The sequence below is a fragment of the Agelaius tricolor genome, unplaced genomic scaffold, assembly GCF_023055355.1.
Source record: "Agelaius tricolor isolate 1412-34295 unplaced genomic scaffold, bAgeTri1.0.p SCAF_21, whole genome shotgun sequence".
NCBI classification, from domain to species: Eukaryota; Metazoa; Chordata; class Aves; order Passeriformes; family Icteridae; genus Agelaius; species Agelaius tricolor.
In genome coordinates, this window is record NW_027269281.1 from 1,364,069 (window position 1) to 1,383,703 (window position 19,635).

Sequence of the window (19,635 nt, forward strand, 5' to 3'; positions counted from 1 at the left end):
GAGGAGGAAGTTGATAACATATGCCATTTAACAGATGAAGCAGAGCCTAAAATAATTTAATTTATCAACACATTTCAAGTGGCAGTGACAAGTTAAAAATAAATTCAAGCTAAACTTCTCATTCTAGGACTGCCTCTGCAGTCAGGACTTTCATATTTGCATTACATAGCTAGACATCTGGCTAATTAAAATGTAAGAGTACACAACTTTCAAATGAGCAGTATAAAATGTGCAAGAAAAATGATTAAAAAATCAGCAAAAATAGATGTAAACAAAATGCTTTAGACAAAAGTAGAATAGGAAACCTGAGGTGAAGACAGACTTCTATTCTCAAAACACTGAAGGATTTTGATTCTTCATTTAGTTTCAGTTTCCAAGGCAGAAAAAGTGGCATGAACGCATTGCACAAAGACCTTGATTTACATACACACTCAGTTGAGAAACAAACTAATCTTCAAAAGCCTTAGCATTTTTTAAGATTTCAAAAGCAGAATTTGTACCTCATAGTCTGGCCCTCCGAAGTGGGACTTTTTCTTCAGTTCTGTCACAGCATTTTTGTATGCTTCTTCAATTCTTCTCCTTTTCTCTATTTCCTGTAAAATTACATGATCATTTAAAGCAGCAAGAATATATTAACTGATAATAGTCAGTATGATAATAAATGGAATGATCAGTCTAAGTTTTATTCCCAAGGAACAATTGCAGAGGTGCTGATTTTCTGATTTTATTTGAATGCATGCATTATATGTGCCCTTATAGATGCATTTTTAATACAAAGCTCAGGGAGCTAGCTACCTTGAACATAACTTCTCTAAATCACATGGAATAAACTAGATCAGCAAGAAAAATCTGGTATCTAGTTTAATCATAGCTATTCGTGGTTTGTTGAGGGTCAGTCCCACTTCAGTGCCTGAAATGTTATGAAGAATATTCTGGGAGTGTCCTAGGGTGATGTTATGATGCTTGTATCCCCAATCGTGTGTTCTATTTATGCTGGATATTATATTCTGTGCTTTCAAGACTGGCTGAGAGCGAAGGCGGGGAGAAGAAGAAGAAGCCCAGAGTTTTGTTATCAAGCGCTAGACTCACTCCTCCACAGTCTACTGGAACACTGTTGTTGTCTGGGCACGGACAGGGCAGAACACCGCGTGCTGTATTGCACTAAATAGTTTATTTAGTTGTTGTTTTTGCACGGGGTGTTTGATAATCTGCACTGATCACACGGTCTTTCCCCCCCCCCCCCCCGAGCCCCGGTGGTAGTGGTTTGTCCCAGGTTTATTCCTCCCCTCGCCCCCACCTCACTTGTATCCCATTGGCTGTGGTCCTCTTCCTCTGCCCCCCATTCCCCCAGGTTTAAAAGTCTCCTGCCATGAGGCATTCCCTCTCTTTTTCTCCTGGGACACCACCTCCTTCCCATCTAGGATCCCCTGGAGTAATTCTACAATAAAGGTGTGGGATTGTTAGTCCCAAGAGGAGAAGAGCGCCTCCAGTCTTTTACTCTGTCTTTGTAAAGGCTGCAATGGGCCAAGGATCCATAGCTAGCCAGATCAGACCTGGCCCCAGAGAAACCAGCAAATTTACAACCGTGCTCTTTTTGCTTTTTAGTTAGTTAGTTAGTTAGTTTAGCTAGCTGAGGCAATCTGAGCTTTCCCTGGACTGTTTTTCTTTCCCTTTTCTTGGAACCATTCAAACCTGCTCCAGACCAGTACCCACGGAAACACTAAGAGCTCACACTTTGTAGCCTGCCAGGACCTACTCTGCAGCCTTTCCTAGCACTGGAGGGACTGATAACAGAGTGACCACCCACCAGAGAGACTTTCTGAATTTGTCATCTTTTCAGAGCAGTGAATGAGTTTTGTCATCCGGTATTGTTCATTTTGTGTGCTGGGGAGTGCTTGGCCTGTTAAATAAACAGTTTTTTCCCACTTCTCTACAAGGAAATTTATTCCTGAACAAGGTGGAGGGAGGGGATGCCTGAGTTTGCTTTCTGGAGGGTCCCCTTTTGGAGGTTTTCTCCCAAATTTGCCCTAAACCGGGACAGGGAGTTATTGAAAATCACCTGAAGGACAATGCAGTCACTGATCACAGCCAGCAGAGGTTCATGAGGGGAATGTCCTGCTTGTCAAACTTAATTTCCTTTTATGACAAGGTAACCCACCTAGTTGATCAGAGGAAACCAGTTGATGCAATTTTTTGGAATTTCAATAAAGCTTTTCATACTCTTTCTCACAGTATCCTTCTGGATAAAATGTCCAGCACACAGCTGGATAAACACATCACACACTAGCTTGTACTAAATGGGGTTACACGAGGCTGCTGACCAGTCACAAGTGGCATTCCACAGGGCTCCATTTTAGGGCCAGTTCTCTTTAACATATTCATAAACAACTTGAATGCAGGACTAAATGATATACTGAACAAGTTTTCAGGCAACACTAAATTGGGAGGAGCTGTCAATTCCCTCGAAGGCAGAGAAGGCTAAACTGTCCCTCTGCAAGATGGAGGCTATATAGTTTTGTGAAGTAGCAGGACTCTCGCTATTCATATTTGTGTTTTGCTACCAAGTAAAACATGGTTCTGAAGCTAGTGAAATGCCAAGGCTGGAGAAGGAAGGAGAGAAAGCTGGATTACAATGGTACTTAGACAACTTGTAAAACACTCATTGCTTTTAGCCACTGACAGAGATCCTGTTTTTACTGACACACCTGCACAGCACAGAGCCTGCGTAGTGAATCTGCTGATATAAAAGGACAAATCTGATGCTGCACCTTTCAGTTCTTCTAGCTGGTCTTTTACAGATGCTGAACAGACTTACAAGAGCTTTAAAAACCTCCCAGATATAACACACACGAATGGCTGCCCAATTTAATATAATTTTCCCCTTTAACCTCTCAGAGAAAACATTCTGAATTTTATCATCTTCTAATATTTATTTCTTTTTCAGAGCAACATAAGCATCTATCCAAGAAACCCAAGAGTACACATATCAACATCATTTTCCTCCTACATCTATTTATCAGACGACAGAGTAATTATTTTTTGCTCAGGCTCATTGTTATAGAAGAGACTTTTACAGAGCCGTGTTTAGTCAGTAAAACAAGGCAAAAAAACCCAAAACAAAACAAGGCCTACAACTGAAGTGGAATAAATAGTGTTAGCAAAAATCTGAATATATTCAACTGCCATTTTTTAAATCTTGTGCAGGGTGCAGGTGTCAAGGTGTTGGTTGTGAGGGGCTGCAGGAGTGGCATATGAGGAAGGTGGCCAAGGGCTGTCCTGTGTCAAACAGGCTCCAAAACAGACCCACCACAGGACATAGCTGAGCCCATCTACCACATGCATGGAATCTCTGTGAAAATGTATTTAAGAGCAAAAAACAGCCCAGGGAGAGAGGAGAGGGAACAAAAAGGGAGAAACAGAGAGAATGCCAAGGCCAGAAGAGAATGATGAGGAGGAGTTCCAGGGCAGAGAATATATACACACTGTAGTCCATGAAGGACCCCACGCTGGAGCAGAGGGACATTTCCTAAAGGAACCATGTTCCATGGAGGACTCCCAGTGAAAAGGAGTTTTCCCAGAGGACTACAGCCCTGAAAAGGACCTGTGCTGGAGCAGGGGAAAAGTGTGAGAAGAATTGGCACAGACTAAGTGTTTTGGATTGACATCCAACCATCCATTCCCCACCCCCCACCACACTGCATTCCTTGGGGCTAGAAAGCAAGGGTGTAGAGGAGCCTGCAGTTAAAGAGTGAAGTTGAGCCTGGGAAATGGGGGAAGAAAGCTGTTTTAGTGTTTGTCTTTTTGTTTCCTACTAACTGTACCTATTTTAATCAGCAACAGATTTTCTGCCAGGATAAAAACTCATAAGCAATCTTCCTGTCTTTCTCTTGACTTGTGAGCTTTCTCATCCTGTTTCTTCCACACACACACACTCCAATCTTTCTGGATGGGGTGTGGATATGACAGTCTGGTCAGAGAGAGAGAGAAAGCAAAATACGGCCTTGGTTCTACACAAGTTATGCAAGTTATCAGCATGCTAAACACAGACCTACTTGCTCCATTTGATATTAGACATATAGCTCAAGTATTGTTCCAACCTGTGCAATTTAAAGTTTTTCAGGACAACTGGAGGCAGGTCGCTCAAAGGGTTGCAACAGAGAACATGCAAGTGCCTCAGAGGGAGCCTAAGTATTACATGGGGGTGGATGTTCTCATGGGGGAACATGCCTTTTCTAATCCTGATCTTCAGGCTACCTGGGACCCTGCTGTTCTTGAGCAGAGTCAAAGGGTAGGGTTTTTAGCATTGTTAAAAACTATAGAAGTGGCCGCTTCCAAGCCACAATATGTGACAATAACTCAAGGAACAAAAGAACCATTTCTACCATTTGTTGAGAAACTTGCAGCAGCCCTGGAGAAACAAGTTGAAGATGGTAACTTGAGGCAGCTTTTATGCAAACAGTTAGCAAGGGACAACACAAACAACGATTGTCAGGAGATCACAGATGCTCTTCCAGGTGACCCAACACTAACAGACATGGTCCAAGCATGTTCCAAAGTAGGTACTGTAGACTACAAAATGTCTGCTCTGGTGGCTGCCTTATGGCCAGGCCAGTCATCCTCAGGGAACAGACAACAGAAAAAAGGAAAAAATAAGGGCAAGAGAAAACAGGAAACACACAAGCAGACAGAAATGAATACCAATTTCTTGTGTTTTAAGTGCTTAAAGGCAGTTCATTTTGCAAACCAATGTAAGTCTAAATATCATGCCAATGGCCAGCTTTTCGTAGGCCTGGGAAACGGGAAGATGAGCGCACAGAGGAAATGTGCTCTGACACAAGTGATTCCCCAGGGCATAGTACCGGCACAGGCTTGCTCAGCCAGCTCAGGGGCAGCACCCATGGCTCAGCTGGGATGTATGTACATACCGTAACCGCAGTCATCTTAGAATCCTGTCCTGTACATAAGGTTCCTTTGGATGCCTTTGGACCTTTAGGGCAAGGACTGAGCGCACTGCTTGTGGGAAGATCTAGTGCCACCCTCCAAGGAATCTTTGTGCATCCAAGTGTCATTGACTCTGACTTTACAGATCAAATTTGTGCCATGGTTTCCACACCCATGTCCCCCTGTCACTATTGCAGCAGGGACTCGGATTGCTCAACTTGTGCCTTTTCAGTCATGTGTCCCCAGGGCTGACCAGTGGACTCATGGGGATGGTGGCTTAAAATCCACAGGACTGCCACAAGTCTTCTTGTCTGCAGATATTTCTGCTCAGTGACCACAGATGACATGCACCTTGATTCTACTGGGTGCCAGCTTGCCGTAGATCTGGCTTCGAGGTTTGATCGACACAGGGGCTGATTTGACAGCCATCTCCTTCTCTGCGTGACCTCCTACGTGGCCTTTGTTTTCCATAGGGTCAGCCATCCAAGGGTTGGGGGGTGCAATGCAGAACTTTGTAAGCCAAATGGTCTGTGCTGATCAAAAACATGGATGGGCAGACAGCTGCAGTTTGGCCCTATGTCACTACAGCTCCAATCAATCTCTGGGGGCGGGATGTATTGGCAGCCTGGGTGGTACGAATTGAGACAGATTTTTAATTGGGGCCACTGTGCTGAAGGACGGAAAATATCCTATGCTGCCTTTACGGTAGCTGGTGGAAAGACACATCTGGGAAAACCAGTGGCCCCTGACAAAAGAAAAATTGGTCCAGGACCAACTTCAACAGGGACATATTGAGCCTTCCACTAGTCCCTGGAATACTCCTGTCTTTGTGAAAAAGAAAAAATCTGGGAAATAGAGGCTGTTACAGGACCTCTGGAAAATTAATGCGGTGATGAAAAGCATGGGGACATTGCAGCCTGGTATGCCCTCACCCACCATGCTCCCTACGGGATGGGAAATCTTGATCATTGATCTGAAGGATGGTTTTTTCACAATTCCTTTGCATCCTGATGACAAACCAAAGTTTGCCTTTACTGTGTCTGCAATTAACAATGCTGAACCTGTGCAGAGATATCAATGGAAAGTTTTGCTGCAGGGCTGTAGAAACAGCCTGACTATTTGTCAATGGTATGTGGCTCAGGCCTTGTCCGGAGTCTGCAAGCAGTTCCCTGAAGCATATTGCTATCACTACATGGACAACATCCTGGTGGCAGCATCCACCCAGGATGAGTTGCTGAGGATACAGCCTCAGCTGTTTGCTGCTCTGCATTCTTATGGGCTGCAAGTGGCTCTGGAGAAGGTTCAACAGCATCCCCCTTGGAAATATCTGGGAGTCAAAATTCTGGACCAAACCGTTCAGCATCAAGAGGTGCAATTTCGGATTCTATTAAGACTCTGAATGATGCCCAGAAATTGCTCAGTGTCATCAGTTGGTTGCGTCCTTATTTGGGACTAACCACAAAACAATTGTCCCTGCTACATGATATTCTAAGGGGGAACCCTGACCTGAGATCACCTTGAAAATTGACTCCTGAGGTGCGACAAGAGCTGGAGGAAGTCCAACAAGCTGTTTCTGCTTGTCAGGTTCATCGAGTAGATCCTTCCACTGATATCACTCTCTTCATTATCAATCCAGATTTTCATCCTACAGGTATCATTGGCCAATGGAGTGACAAATGATCTGATCCCTTGCACATCTTGGAATGGGTCTTCTTGCCCCATCAACCGAAAAAAACAGCACCCACGTTGTTTGAATTGATTGCTCATTTGATTTGCAATTAATGGCAGCAGATCCCACAAAAATTATTCTTCCAGTACAATGGGAAGACTTTGAATGGAGCTTCATTAACAGTGCTCCTTTTCAAAGTGTGCTGCAAAACTTTTCAGGGCAGATTGCCTATCATCTGCCCAGTCATAAGTTATTGCAGTTGGCAAAATCAACCAATCTGTCTTTGCGGCCCAAAAGTAGTCAAGTGCTGGTGCAAGGACCCACCGTCTTTACTGATGGTTCCAGAAAAACGGGGAAAGCCATTGTTACTTGGAAGGATGAATCTGGATGGCAAGTTCTGGAAGGCCATGAGTCAGGCTTGGCCCAACTGGTTGAGTTAAAGGCTGTTGCCATGGCATTCCAGAAATGTTAAGTGCCTCTGAACTTGGTCACTGATTCTGCCTATGTCACAGATATAACCAAACATTTGGATTGTTCACTTCTGAAGGAAGTCAATAATGCAGTTTTGTTTCAGTTATTGAAAGCCTTGTGGTGTGCAATTCAGACCCGAGTTCATTCGTATTACATCTTGCGCTTTCGGAGTCACACCAATTTACCAGGTTTCATAGCAGAAAGTAATGCCAGGGCTGACAGGTTAGCTAACTCTGTGTGGGTAGTGCCTCAGCCTAACAAAATTGTGCAAGCCAAAGTGCCACATGATTTTTCCATCAAAGTGCACATACTCTGCAGAAACAGTTTCAGTTAACGCCAACTGAGGTTCCTGACACTGTCAGTTCCTATGCTGACTGTCACGGACTTGCTGCACCTTTACCAGCAGGGGTGAACCCCAGAGGCCTAAGAGCCTTGCAGCTTTGACAAACAGATGTTACTCACATCGCTGAATTTGGCCGTGTCAAGTATGTGCACGTGTCTATTGACACCTTCTCCCCTGCTATGTGGGCATCTGCTCACAGTGGAGAAAAGGGTCGCGACATGATTGCCCATTGGAGAATGGCTTTTGCAATTTTGGGAATACCTTCTTCTGTGAAAACTGATAATGGCCCCGCCTACATCTCACAGAAGATGCAGCAGTCTTTGTGCTTATGGGGAGTCTCACACAAACTTGGTATCCTGCACACTCCAATGGGCCAGGCCATTGTTGAACACGCTCATGGTACTGTAAAACATGTTCTGGATAAACAAAAAAGGGGAATGCCTGGAGAAACCCCACACAGTCACTTGGAAAAAACTCTATATACAATCAATCATCTTACAGTGCCACAAAATTCAAACAATCCTGTCATTTTATATCATTTTCTCTTGTTTCACTCTTCAGGTGAGACGCACCTGCCTTTAGCAAAAGTCTGGATATGGGACCTAACCACTAATAAGTGGGAGGGCCCGTGCAACCTTATCACTTGGGGCCACGGGTATGCATGTGTTTCCATAGATACTGGGGTATGGTGGATACCTGCGAGGTGTGTTCGCCCTGACTTGCGACACCAAAACAGAATGCGGCCAACAGGCAACCTTTGAACGATGATCAAGATGCCAACCATCAATCAGATGGCCCCTCCACGAGTGGGGAATGAACATTCTATCTTTTCTTTGTTTCTGGAAAAGGGTTGTTGACAAGTTAAACTGCCAGTTCTTTGAGCAGACTAACAATGTTTGATTACTGTATTAGAATTAGTATGGTTACTGTATTAGAACAGATAATTGATTTTAAGATTAATAGTGTATTTCTTGTAAGAGGGAACCACAAGACTTGATGTTGGTAAATATGTTGGAAATCTCTCTGACCATTCTAAGTCAGTGTCCAATTGAGGTTCTGATTGGTAACTGGCAACTACTAGAGGAACCTCTCGAGCTGTGTTTGTTCTTTCTGCAAGGAGCCCCACAGAGGATTACAAACACTGCCTCCTCCTTTAAACAAAAAGGGGGACCTATGACAACGACAGTCTGGTCAGAGAGAAAGCTAGATAAGTTTTCCCATGAATCGGTCTGTGAAGCTTTAGGGAGCTGGAGAGATAAATTATAATCAAATATTAAACAATCCACAGGTGGTGTTTTTTAACAAGTTTTTTTTCTCATAAAGTTGTTTACAGATGGGTATCTCCTTAATTAGCCAATCATGTGAAATGTGTTGATTAAATGACCAATCAGGTCCACCTGTAGTGAACCAAGGTATAAAAAGGAGAGTATTGAATAAATGGGCTGCTTTTTAGCTTTTGCCTTCTGATCTGACTCTGTGTCATTTCTGACTCAACGGTGACAATGGGATGCTAAGTGAGCAGTTAGGTGGGCATTTGGCTATTTGCTAAGGCAGATCCACCACAATTTTATACTATTTATTTCAATCAAAATCTCCTCATCTAATAAGCTATGAATTAGAGGAATCCAAACAAAAAGGTTATTTTATATTAGAATTATAGTACTTCACCATGAGTGTGCTGTAATCCCCAGAAAGTTTCACTGACAAGTGTGACAAAGTTGCATGTCTACCAAGGCAGAGAAATTTAAAATCTCCAAGTGACCCCCTTTAAAACACATTTACTTATGCTGTAGGAGTGCCTATGAGTAAGAATCAGGGGGAAGGCTCACAAGGCAGATATCCTGGTGGGAGTCTGGTATAGAACACCCAACCAGGATGAAGAGGCAGATGAACTAGTCTATAAGTGGCTCTGATGTTTCACGATCACCAACCCTTGCTCTTCTGGGAGACATTAACTTGCCAGATGTGTGCTGGAAACTCACCACAGCAGAGAGGAGGCAGTCTAGGAGGTTCTTGGAGCATGTGGAAGAGAACTTCCTGACAGCCCTGGTGAGTCTGATATCAAAAGGATTAATTCAATTTTTACTGTGCCTGTGAACTTTTAGTAGCAAAACAAGGCATGCAAAAACTGCTTTCCCAGCAAGGACGGTTGGAAGATAAGAAGACGACATCTGGCTCAAGACTTTAGTGACAGACGAAACAAGGACTGAACCTGGGAACTTGGGGTGGGTTTTATGGTAATGGGTGAATTGTAGTGACTGTATATAAGCAACACTTGTAAAATCATGTCTGCATAGGGTTAGGAGCATCCCCTGTGGGACCTCAGGCCTGAATAAATGATGCCCTCTTTAACACCACATTCATGTTAAGGAGTCTTATTCCGATATTTCAGAAAATTTGGTGACAAGTCTACCAGGGGTGGGGGCCCACTAGACCTGCTATTTACTGTTGCAGTGTGATGTATATTCCAATAATTTACAAACAGAGATGGGCTGCCTGGAAATATGGTGGTCAGAGGCTGTCTTGAGCACAGTGACCATGATATGATAGAGTTTTCAATACTTGGTGAAGTAAGGAGGGGCGACAACAAAACCTCTACCCTGGACTTCTGGAGGGCGGACTTTGGCCTGTTCAGGACACTGTTTCAAAAAAGTCCCCTGGTGAACAGTCCTTAATAACAAAGGGGTCCAGGAAGGCTGGACATACTTTAAGAAAGAAATCTTAAAGGCTCAGCAGCAGTCTCTCCCTATGTGCCGAAAGATGAGCTGTCAGAGAAGACCAGCCTTGCTGAACGGGGATCTTTTACAGGAACTCAGGGAAGAAAGAAGGTTTATGACATTTGGAAGAAGGGCAGGCAACTCAGGAAGAGTACAAGGATGTCATTAGGTTACATAGAGAGAAAATAAAAAAGGCAAAAACTCAACCAGAACTCCAATCTGGCTACTTCTGTGAAAGATAATAAAAAAGGTTTTCATAAATACATTAGCAACAAAAAGAGCACCAAGGAAATTCTCCATCTTTTTATTGTTCATGGGGGGGGGAAATATAGTCACCAAGGATGACGAAAAGGCTGAGGTACTTAACACCTTCTTTGCCTCAGTCTTCAACAGTAAAACCAGTTATCTTTAGGGCAACTGGCACCCTGAGCTGGTAGACAGGGATGGGGAGCAGAATAGCCCCCTTGTAATCCAGGAGGAAGCAGTTAGCAACCTGCTGAGCCACTTAAGACACTCAGAAGTCTATGGGACCAGATGGAATTCATCTGAGAGTGCTGAAGGAACTGTCAGAAGAGCTCGCCAAACCAATGTCCATCATTTATCATCAGTCCTGTCTCACTGGGGAGGTCCCAGATGACTGGAGGTTGGCCAATGTGATGCCCATCCACAAGAAGGGTCAGGAGGATTTGGGGGACTACAGGCCTGTCACCCTGACCTCAATGTCTGGCAAGGTTATGGAACAAATCATCTTGAATGCAATCACATGGTGTATAGAGGACAACCAAGGGATCAGACCTAGCCAGGATGGTTTAGGAAAGGCAGGTCCTGCCTGATCAACTTGTTTTCCTTTTATGACCAGGTGACCCACCTAGTGGATGAGAAGAAGGCTGTGGATGTTGTCTACCTGGACTTTAGCAAAGTCTTTGATACTGTCTCCCATAGAATTCTCCTGGAAAAGCTGGCAGCCCATGGCATGGACAGGTACACTCTTCATTGGGTTAAAAACTGGCTGAGTGTCCAGGCCCTGAGTGAGTGTGATAGTAAATAGTGTCACATGTGGTTGACAGCTAGTCACTAGTGGGGTTCCCCAAGGCTCAGTATTGGGACCAGTCCTGTTTAATATCTTCATTGATGATCTGGAAGAGCAGATCAAGTGGACCCTCAGTAAGTTCAGACTTCACCCAAGTTGGGCTGGGAGTGTTGATCTGCTGAAGGGTAGGAAGGCTCTACAGAGGGATCTGGACAGGCTGGATTGATGGGCCAAGGCCAGTGGTATGAGATTCGACAAGACCAAGTGTTGGGTCCTGCATTTAGGCCACAACAATCTCATGCAGTGCTACAGTCTTGAGAAAGAGTGTCTGAAAAGCTTTCCAGCACAAAAAAGGACCTGGGAATGCTGATCAACAACAGCTGAACATGAGCCAGCATGTGCCCAGGTGGCCAAGAAAGCCAATGCCATCCTGGCCTGTATTAACAATAGTGTGGCCAGCAGGACAAGGGAAGTGGTTGTCCTCCTGTACTTGGCCCTGGTGAGGCCACACCTCAACTGCTGTGTCCAGTTCTGGACCCCTCATGACAAGGACATTGAGATGCTGGAGCAAGTCCAGAGAAGGGCAACAGAGCTGGTGAAGGGTCTGGAGCACAAGTCTGATGATAAGAGGCTGAAGGAGCTTAACCTGGAGAAAAGGAGGCTCAGGGATGACCTTCTCAATCTCTACAACTACCTGAAAGGAGGTTGTAGCCAGGTGGGGGTTGGCCTCTTCTCCCAGGCAACTAGTGACAGGACAAGAGGACATAGTCTCAAGCTGCACCAGGAAAGGTTCAGGTTGGACCTCAGGAAGAATTTCTTCATGGAAAAGGTTGTTAAGTGATGGAATGGAATGCCCAGGGATGTGGTGGAATTACCATCCCTGGAGGTGTTCAAGAAACAACTGGATGTGGCACTTCATGCCATGGTCTAGTTGACAAGGTGGTGATTGCTCGAAGGTTGGACTCAATGATCTTAAAGGTCTTTTCCAACCTAAATGATTCTGTGATTCTGTATGAGTAAAAGTGAATTTTAGGTTTGAATTTTTAACTGCTTACAGCTGAAAACAAGTGCTTTAAAGTTAGCCCACAGAAGAAGAAAAATATGACAACTAATCTAAACCAAATACTATACTAACATATTATTCTGTAATAACATATACTAACCTACTGACAAGGAAAAAAATCACTTCATCCATGCTGTAAGCAAACTCTGATCAGCAAGAGTGAACTGTGTTTTCTCAGTCTGGAATAGAGAAGGCTTCTGTGGGGGGACTTAATAGTAGCCTTCCAATACCTCCAAGGAGGTCATCAAAAACTGAGCCAGACTCTTCACAGTGGTCTATAGTAGGAAGAGGAAAAACAGTAGGCAGATACTAGAATAAGAGCTGCTCCAAGGGGATATATAACAGCAGCTGAGCATCAGAACAGGATGCTCAAAATTGCTCTGCAGTCTTCAGCCTTGGAGACTAGAAATCAGACTTGATAAATCCATGATCAACCCGATCTGATTCAAACTGTCCTTCCTTTAAGCAGGAGGTTGTACTAGAGATGGTCTCTTCTAACCTAAATTACCCTACAATCCTATGAACAAGCTTCAAGTCTTAGGTCTGCTATAATTCCTTGAACTACCGAGATGATGCAATAAGGTAAATGTTGACAGAAGTCACAATACAGTTAGATAAGACCAGGTCTGACATATAGACAAAGAGCCAGGAGACATGGGCAAGGATTCAAACATGGTTGTATTTTGTCTGAATAACTTGATTCTTTGAATTGTGTACCACTAACACATATTGAGTTAGATTTGAAATGTGATATACACCATACGGAAATATGTTAAATTAAAGCCAAGACAACAGTGGCTAAAAGACTGTACAGGACACCAGCCAGTGATGGCAGAATTCTAGAAATCAAAGCCTGAAGTACAACCTAGCCATGTTTCTAGCACATCTCATCTGAAGAGAGAAGACACTGCTCCTTTCAAGTTGCTATAGTGGTTGAGTAGGCTTACCATGAACTATCACTGCCATAAGAATAACATATTATAATATCAGCCCAGCCCCACCCCAAAAATTAACCAATTGGTATAAAACATGACTTAAATTAATCTCTTTAGTCTCCTAAAGGTAAATTAAAAACCTGTATCTTAGACCTTTAAAGTTAGAAGTGATTGTTCTCCTCAGTTCTGTCACCTGTCCTGGGGTGACTTTATGATGCTTGTATCCCCATTCATCTGTTTAGCCCAGAAATAAGTTTTGCACCTTTAAGACTGGTTCCAAGAGCAAAGGGGGAGGGGGGAGAGAAGAAGCGCAGAGTTTGTTATCAGAAATTGCACTTGCTCCCCCACATCCTTCTCCTGGATTCTGTTGTCTGCAGCACGGACAGCGAGAAAGAGTTCTCCTTTGCTTTTTAGTTAGTTTTTAGCTAGCTGAGGCAGAGAAGTTCCCTGGACTGTGGTTTTTCTTTTTCTTGAAACTGTTTAAACCTGCTCTGGACTGAAAACCCAGAAGAGCACTAGCAGCTCGCACCTGTGGCCCACCGGGCCAGGCCTGGGCCACAACATTTCCAGCACCGGAGGGACTGATAACAGACTGAGTGAGCCAAGCTGCAACCCATGAAAAGGACTTTCTGCGTTTGTCATCTCTTTGGAGTGGTGAGAGGTTTTATTGTTTAATATTGTTCTTCTTCTTTTTTTTTTTTTTTTTTTTTTTTGTGCTGGGGAATGCTTTGCCTGTTAAATAAACATTTTTTTCCACTTTTCTCCAAGGAAATCTTTTCCTGAGCCAGTTGGGAGAGGGGCCACTTGAATTTGCTTTCTAGACGAACCCCTTTGGAGGTTTTCTCCCAAATTTGCCCTAAATGAGGACATTATCATTTCATATCACAAAACATTTCAGAGATTTTCACATCATTTTGCAAGCATATATAATTAGGTCTCTCTTAGAGGGCTGCAAGCAATACACTTATTACTGTAGAATGCTATCAGGATCTTTATAGTATTAAAAAAAATAGGAATACTATCTGACCAAGGGCTGGGAAAAGAAAAGATATGATGAGTAATGTTACTGTATCACCAACAATCAGAATTTGTTTTAACATGTTAAATGAGTAATAAATAATGAAAGCATCTAAAATTAATAAGTACTGTACATAAAAAAAGTAAAACATGGAATAATAAAGTTTAAACCAACTAATTTAAAATTTCAATTTTAAACTGAAGAAACATTTTTTTTCAACAAAAATTAAAGGAAAATCATCTTACCTTATCTAGTCTTTTTTGCCAGCTTTCTTCATGTTTTACCATGAGTTCAATACAATGAGAGAGTGTAGCAAGGATTCCAGCGGTAGTTGCCTTGAAAGTTATAGCTTCTCCCTTAAAGTCTATGCCATTAATTCCTTTGGGTGTCACATATGGAAACACTAAAACCAAACATGAATTGCTCATTGATAACTGCCTTCAACTCAAACAAGCATTTTACATTCATGCTTTATATTATTCCTGTTTGAAGAAAATAGACTGGCAAGAAATTTTATTTTTAAAGAAAAAAACAAGTGCTGATAATTTTCCACTATTCACTGGATAAGGGAAGAGATTTAAAAAGAAAAACACAGCCCTTCACCTTCATCTTGCTATACTGTATTTCAAGTCTGCTTGTTATGCTTTATTACTCTGCAAATCATGTGGGTGGAGGCAGTGGGAATACTTTGTAACAATAGCAGTTTGACAGCTTGAAGTGGGGCCTAATTAATACAGAACAGCCTTAAAACATATCCAATACAGCACTAAGAAAGAAATTATTTCAAAATGCAATGAAACACCAATGGTAACTGTCCTGGGGAGACTCGAGGCTGACCACTAGGATTTTGGAGTTGAAGCTACAGAGGGTCTGAAGCCAACTATACTCCAACAGAGAAGGAAATTTTAGCAGCCTATGAAGGAGTCCAAGCTACCTCAGAGGTAATAGGCACTGAAGCACAACTCCTCCTGGCACCCCGACTACAAGTACTGGGGTAGATGTTCAAAGCAAAGGTTCCCTCTACCCACCGTGCCACCAGTGCTACGTGGAGCAAATGGATGGCTCTCATCACGCAGTTCACCCATATTGGAAAACTGAATCACCATGGGATTCTGGAAATAATTACAAACTGGCCAGAAGGTGAAAACTTTGGTCTCACTGATGAAGAGGAACAAGAAGTGACATGTGCTGAAGAAGCGCCACCATATAACCAACTGCCAGCAGAAGAAACACGATACGCTTTTTACTGATGGTTCTTGCCGCACTGTGGGAATGAAACGAAAGTGGAAAGCAGCCATATGGAGCCCCACATGACAGGTCACAGAGGCCACTGAAGGAGAAGGTGGATCAAGCCAACTTGCTGAACTCAAAGCTGTTCAACTGGCCCTGGACATTGCTGAAAGAGAGAAGTTGCCAAAGCTTTACCTCTACACTGATTCATGGATGGTAGCCAATGCTCTGTGGGGATGGCTGGAGAGATGGAAAGGCTAATTGGCAGCGTAGAGGAAAACCAATTTTGGCTGCTGATGAGTGGAAAGACATCGCTACCAGGGTAGAGAGGCTACCAGTGAAAGTCCGCCATGTAGATGCTCATGTCCCTAAGAGTAGAGCCAATGAGGAGCACCAAAACAATGAGCAGGTAGACCAGACTGCAAAGATAGATGTGTCAAAGATAGACTTAGATTGGCAACACAAGGGAGAGTTATTCCTAGCTCGATGGGCCCATGATGCCTCAGGTCATCAGGGTAGAGATGCCACCTATAAGTGGGCACAAGACCGAGGGGTGGATTTAACCATGGACAGTATTTTTTAGGTTATCCATGACTGTGAGACATGTGCTGCCATCAAGCAGGCCAAGTGAGTGAAGCCCCTATGGTATGGTAGGCGGTGGTCCAAGTACAAGTATGGGGAGGCCTGGCAGATTGACTACATCACACTGCATCAGACATGCCAATGCAAGCGCTATGTGCTGACCATGGTAGAAGCCACCACAGGATGGTTGGAAACCTACCCTGTGCCTCATGCTACGGCCCGTAACACCATCCTGGGCCTTGAAAAGCAAGTCCTGTGGAGACATGGTACCCCTGAGAGGATTGAGTCAGACAATGGGACTCATTTCAAGAACAGCCTTATCAACACCTGGGCTAGGGAACATGACATTGAATGGGTGTACCATATCCCCTACCATGCACCAGCTGCAGGCAAAGTGGAGAGGTACAATGGACTGTTAAAAACCACCTTGAAAGCATTAGGTGGGGGATCTTTCAAAAACTGGGAGCAGCATCTGGCAAAAACCACCTGATTAGTTAACACCCAAGGCTCTACTAACCGAGTGGGCCCTGCCCAATCTGAGCCTTTGCATAGAGTAGATGGAGACAAAGTCCCAGTGGTATATATCAGAGGTTTGTTAGGGAAGACAGTTTGGATCAATTCTGCCTCAAGTACAGACAAACCCATTCATGGGTGTGTTTTTGCTCAGGGACCAGGTTGCACATGGTGGATAATGCAAGAAGATGTAGGAACACAATGTGTACCTCAGGGAGATCTGGTTGTTGGGTGAGAACTATGTGTAAATATCACTGTTTGCTGAATGTTACTGCAGTTGTCTGTGTATAGCTGTATATTGGATGTATAATGTATGTGTTTGTAGAGTTAGAATATATATTAGTTTTAGTAGTAAGCTGACGATATGGGGATAAGGGGTGGAATGTCCTGGGTTGACTATATGATGCTTTTATCCCCAATCGTCTTGTTCTGTTTATGCTGAATAATAAGTTTTGCACCTTTAAGACTTGTTCCAGAGAGTGAAAGGGAAGAGAAGAAGCACGCAGTTTGTTTTCAGACACTGAACTCACTCCTCCACATTCCTTCTCCTGGACTGTGTTGTCTGCAAATGAACAGACAGTGGGACAGAGCTCTCCTTTGTTTTAGTTAGTTTTAGCTAGCTGAGGCAAAGAAGTTCCCTGGACTGTGGTTTTTTCCTTTTCTTTGGACCTGTTTAAACCCGCTCTGGACTGAACACCCAGAAGAGCACCGGCAGCTCGCACCTGTGGCCCACCGGGCCAGGCCGGGTCTGGGCCGTGGCATTTCCAGCACCAGAGGGACTGATAAGAGACTGAGTGAGCTGAGCTGCAACCCGGGGAGGGGACTTTTCTTAGTTTGTCATCTCTTTTGGAGCAGAAAGGGGTTTTATTGTTTAATATTGTTTAGGTTTTATTGTTTAATAAACAGGTTTTTTCCACTTTTCTCCAAGGAGGTATTTTTCTCCTGGACCAGTTGGGAGGAGGGGCCAATTGAATCTGCTTTCCTAGAGGAGCCCCTTTGGGAGTTCTCTCCAAAATTTGCCCTGAACCAGGACAGTAACATTTCAAGGCTGCTTTTAGCAGGTAACTATAGATTTAAAAAACACAACATAAAAAGATATGATATAAAAGTATCAAATATGTTGAATTATCCAAGTACTGTGGTGTTTGGTAGTTCCAACAACTACTTCTTGCTGTTGACTAGGCCATTTGTTACTAAGGCTATTTAAACAAGTCACTTAAAATGTATGACAAAAAAGTACCTAGTCTATGTCAAACTCGTATGTAGGTTGACAGAATGTGATATCAAACACTACGCAATAATGTCAGAAAATATTAGAAAGCAGAAAGTAACACTCATGTTGAAGCTGAGCCAAGCAAGTTAAAGTAACTCATGCTATGCCATGGGGCAACGTGATGACTTATCACCCACTTGGACATCACTTTCTTTTCCTGGTCTGTCAGTTTGTCAATGTGCCACTGTTGTGGTTTAAAGAGTAAAAATAATTATTTGTGTAAATTTTTGCAATATCAATCTGCAAGGGTAAAAAGCAGAGCTTTCAAGCATCTCAGTACTTGTAGAGAAAAGAAATGCAATTGCTGTTCTCTAATAGTAGACCACAATATTTACACTTAAGGAACAGAAAGCAAGCATCACATGATCTGAAGTAATGGTTCAAGTCTTCAGAGGTTTTATATGCTCTTCTTTCAGAAGGAATCAAACTTTTTCAAACAGATATTTACATACCACACACTACTTCAAATACCTCAGAAAGCATACATACTATGGTAGAACACAGCTTATCTTTTTATTTCATGTTAATCAAAAATACTCCCTAAAAGAGTAAAGACAATGGGAATGAAAGAAAGGAAAATCAATCTGTTTCAGAAGAAATAATGAGCTCTCCCTCTCCCTAACAGCTGCAATGGGGAAAATGCAGTTTATACAGCTAATATGTCATGCTGGTGTAGACCATGTTCATGCGCAGGCTTGCTAGCACAGCTATGCTGCTTATACATGTGACTTTTCTCTTAAGTGTGCAACATGCTAGACACACTGAAGAAATTACCACTGACTGCAACAGTATAAAATAATTTCATAAGTCTAGGGTAAACTGCAAGGGAGATGCAGCAAAGTAGTCTCATTTCCAGGAAAAAAGCCAGCTTTTGTTCCTGATGTCTTTAGGTCTTATCTACAACTCATTAATACTTCAACACAGTTTCAGTCATCATATATTTTAAGTAATTCTTTAATGACTAGTCTCAAAGTAGCAGTGATACATACAGAATTTGCAGTTTCAAAGTCAGTGTCATCAAATTTCAAAATGAAATCTTGCATCAGGAGTTCTGTAGGTTTAAGTTAAAGGCTAATAGAAAAGGGTTATCATTGCAGCTGCTCTTCTTGCCTAGAGATCAAACTGTATGTAGCCAATTGAATAATGCAGCAGTACTATTTTTTTTCTACTTCAATTTCAGCATCTTTCAAGTGGTTTCTTTTTAATTATCCTATCTCTTAATAATTTTTCTTTATTCATTAATTGTTATCTCTTGCCTTTCTTATAATGGATTTTTCGTAGCATGTTTTAGCCTCCTTCAAAAGCTCATCAGCCATTCTCTCCTACACATCTCTGTTTGTTAGGATAGATCAGTTGTGCCTTCTTATTCAAAAGATGCTGCTTGTAATACTTTTCCAGATGTTCTAAAAATCACCTGTTCAATCAAGTATTTTCCACCGAAATGAAAGACTAGTTTTAAAAGACAGTAAATAGAAAAACAAAGTTCCTTTCTCTTTTCCATTTTATGCCACCTTAGCATCTTTTGTCACTAAACTAATTCTAAATCAAAGAGAAATGCTTTGGAACACAACCAATTTATTTATACCTACTGTTGTTGGTATTCTGTGGACAGCAATAGTATCAATATAATTAGTTTTCCTCTAAAAACAACCTCATTATTCCAGCAGAATATTGGTGAATATTCTTCCTCCATTCAAAGCATTAAAATCCAATACAAATCCCACTGTGTTTTATATAAAAATCTTCTTTTAGTCTCTGTGCCATTTCCATCTTTGTAGTTTCAGTACAAAATCACCTTCCATCTTCAAAGAGGTTCCCTTAAGTACCACCTTCTGCTCTTATTATTGCAT

The 19,635-nt window shown here is 42.7% G+C and overlaps 1 protein-coding gene across 2 annotated transcripts in view; it reads right to left on the reverse strand.

The window, feature by feature from the left end:
- The window catches only part of LOC139598949 (ceramide transfer protein-like), a 161,985-nt gene that overhangs the window by 22,646 nt on the left and 119,704 nt on the right, over positions 1-19,635 (reverse strand). For both annotated transcript variants that reach the window (XM_071445878.1, XM_071445876.1), the window contains exons 7-8: positions 14,433-14,590; positions 501-593 (exon numbers count right to left, since the gene is read on the reverse strand). In XM_071445878.1, the coding sequence (XP_071301979.1) occupies positions 501-593; positions 14,433-14,590 (251 nt within the window). The remainder of the gene's footprint in view (positions 1-500; positions 594-14,432; positions 14,591-19,635) is intronic.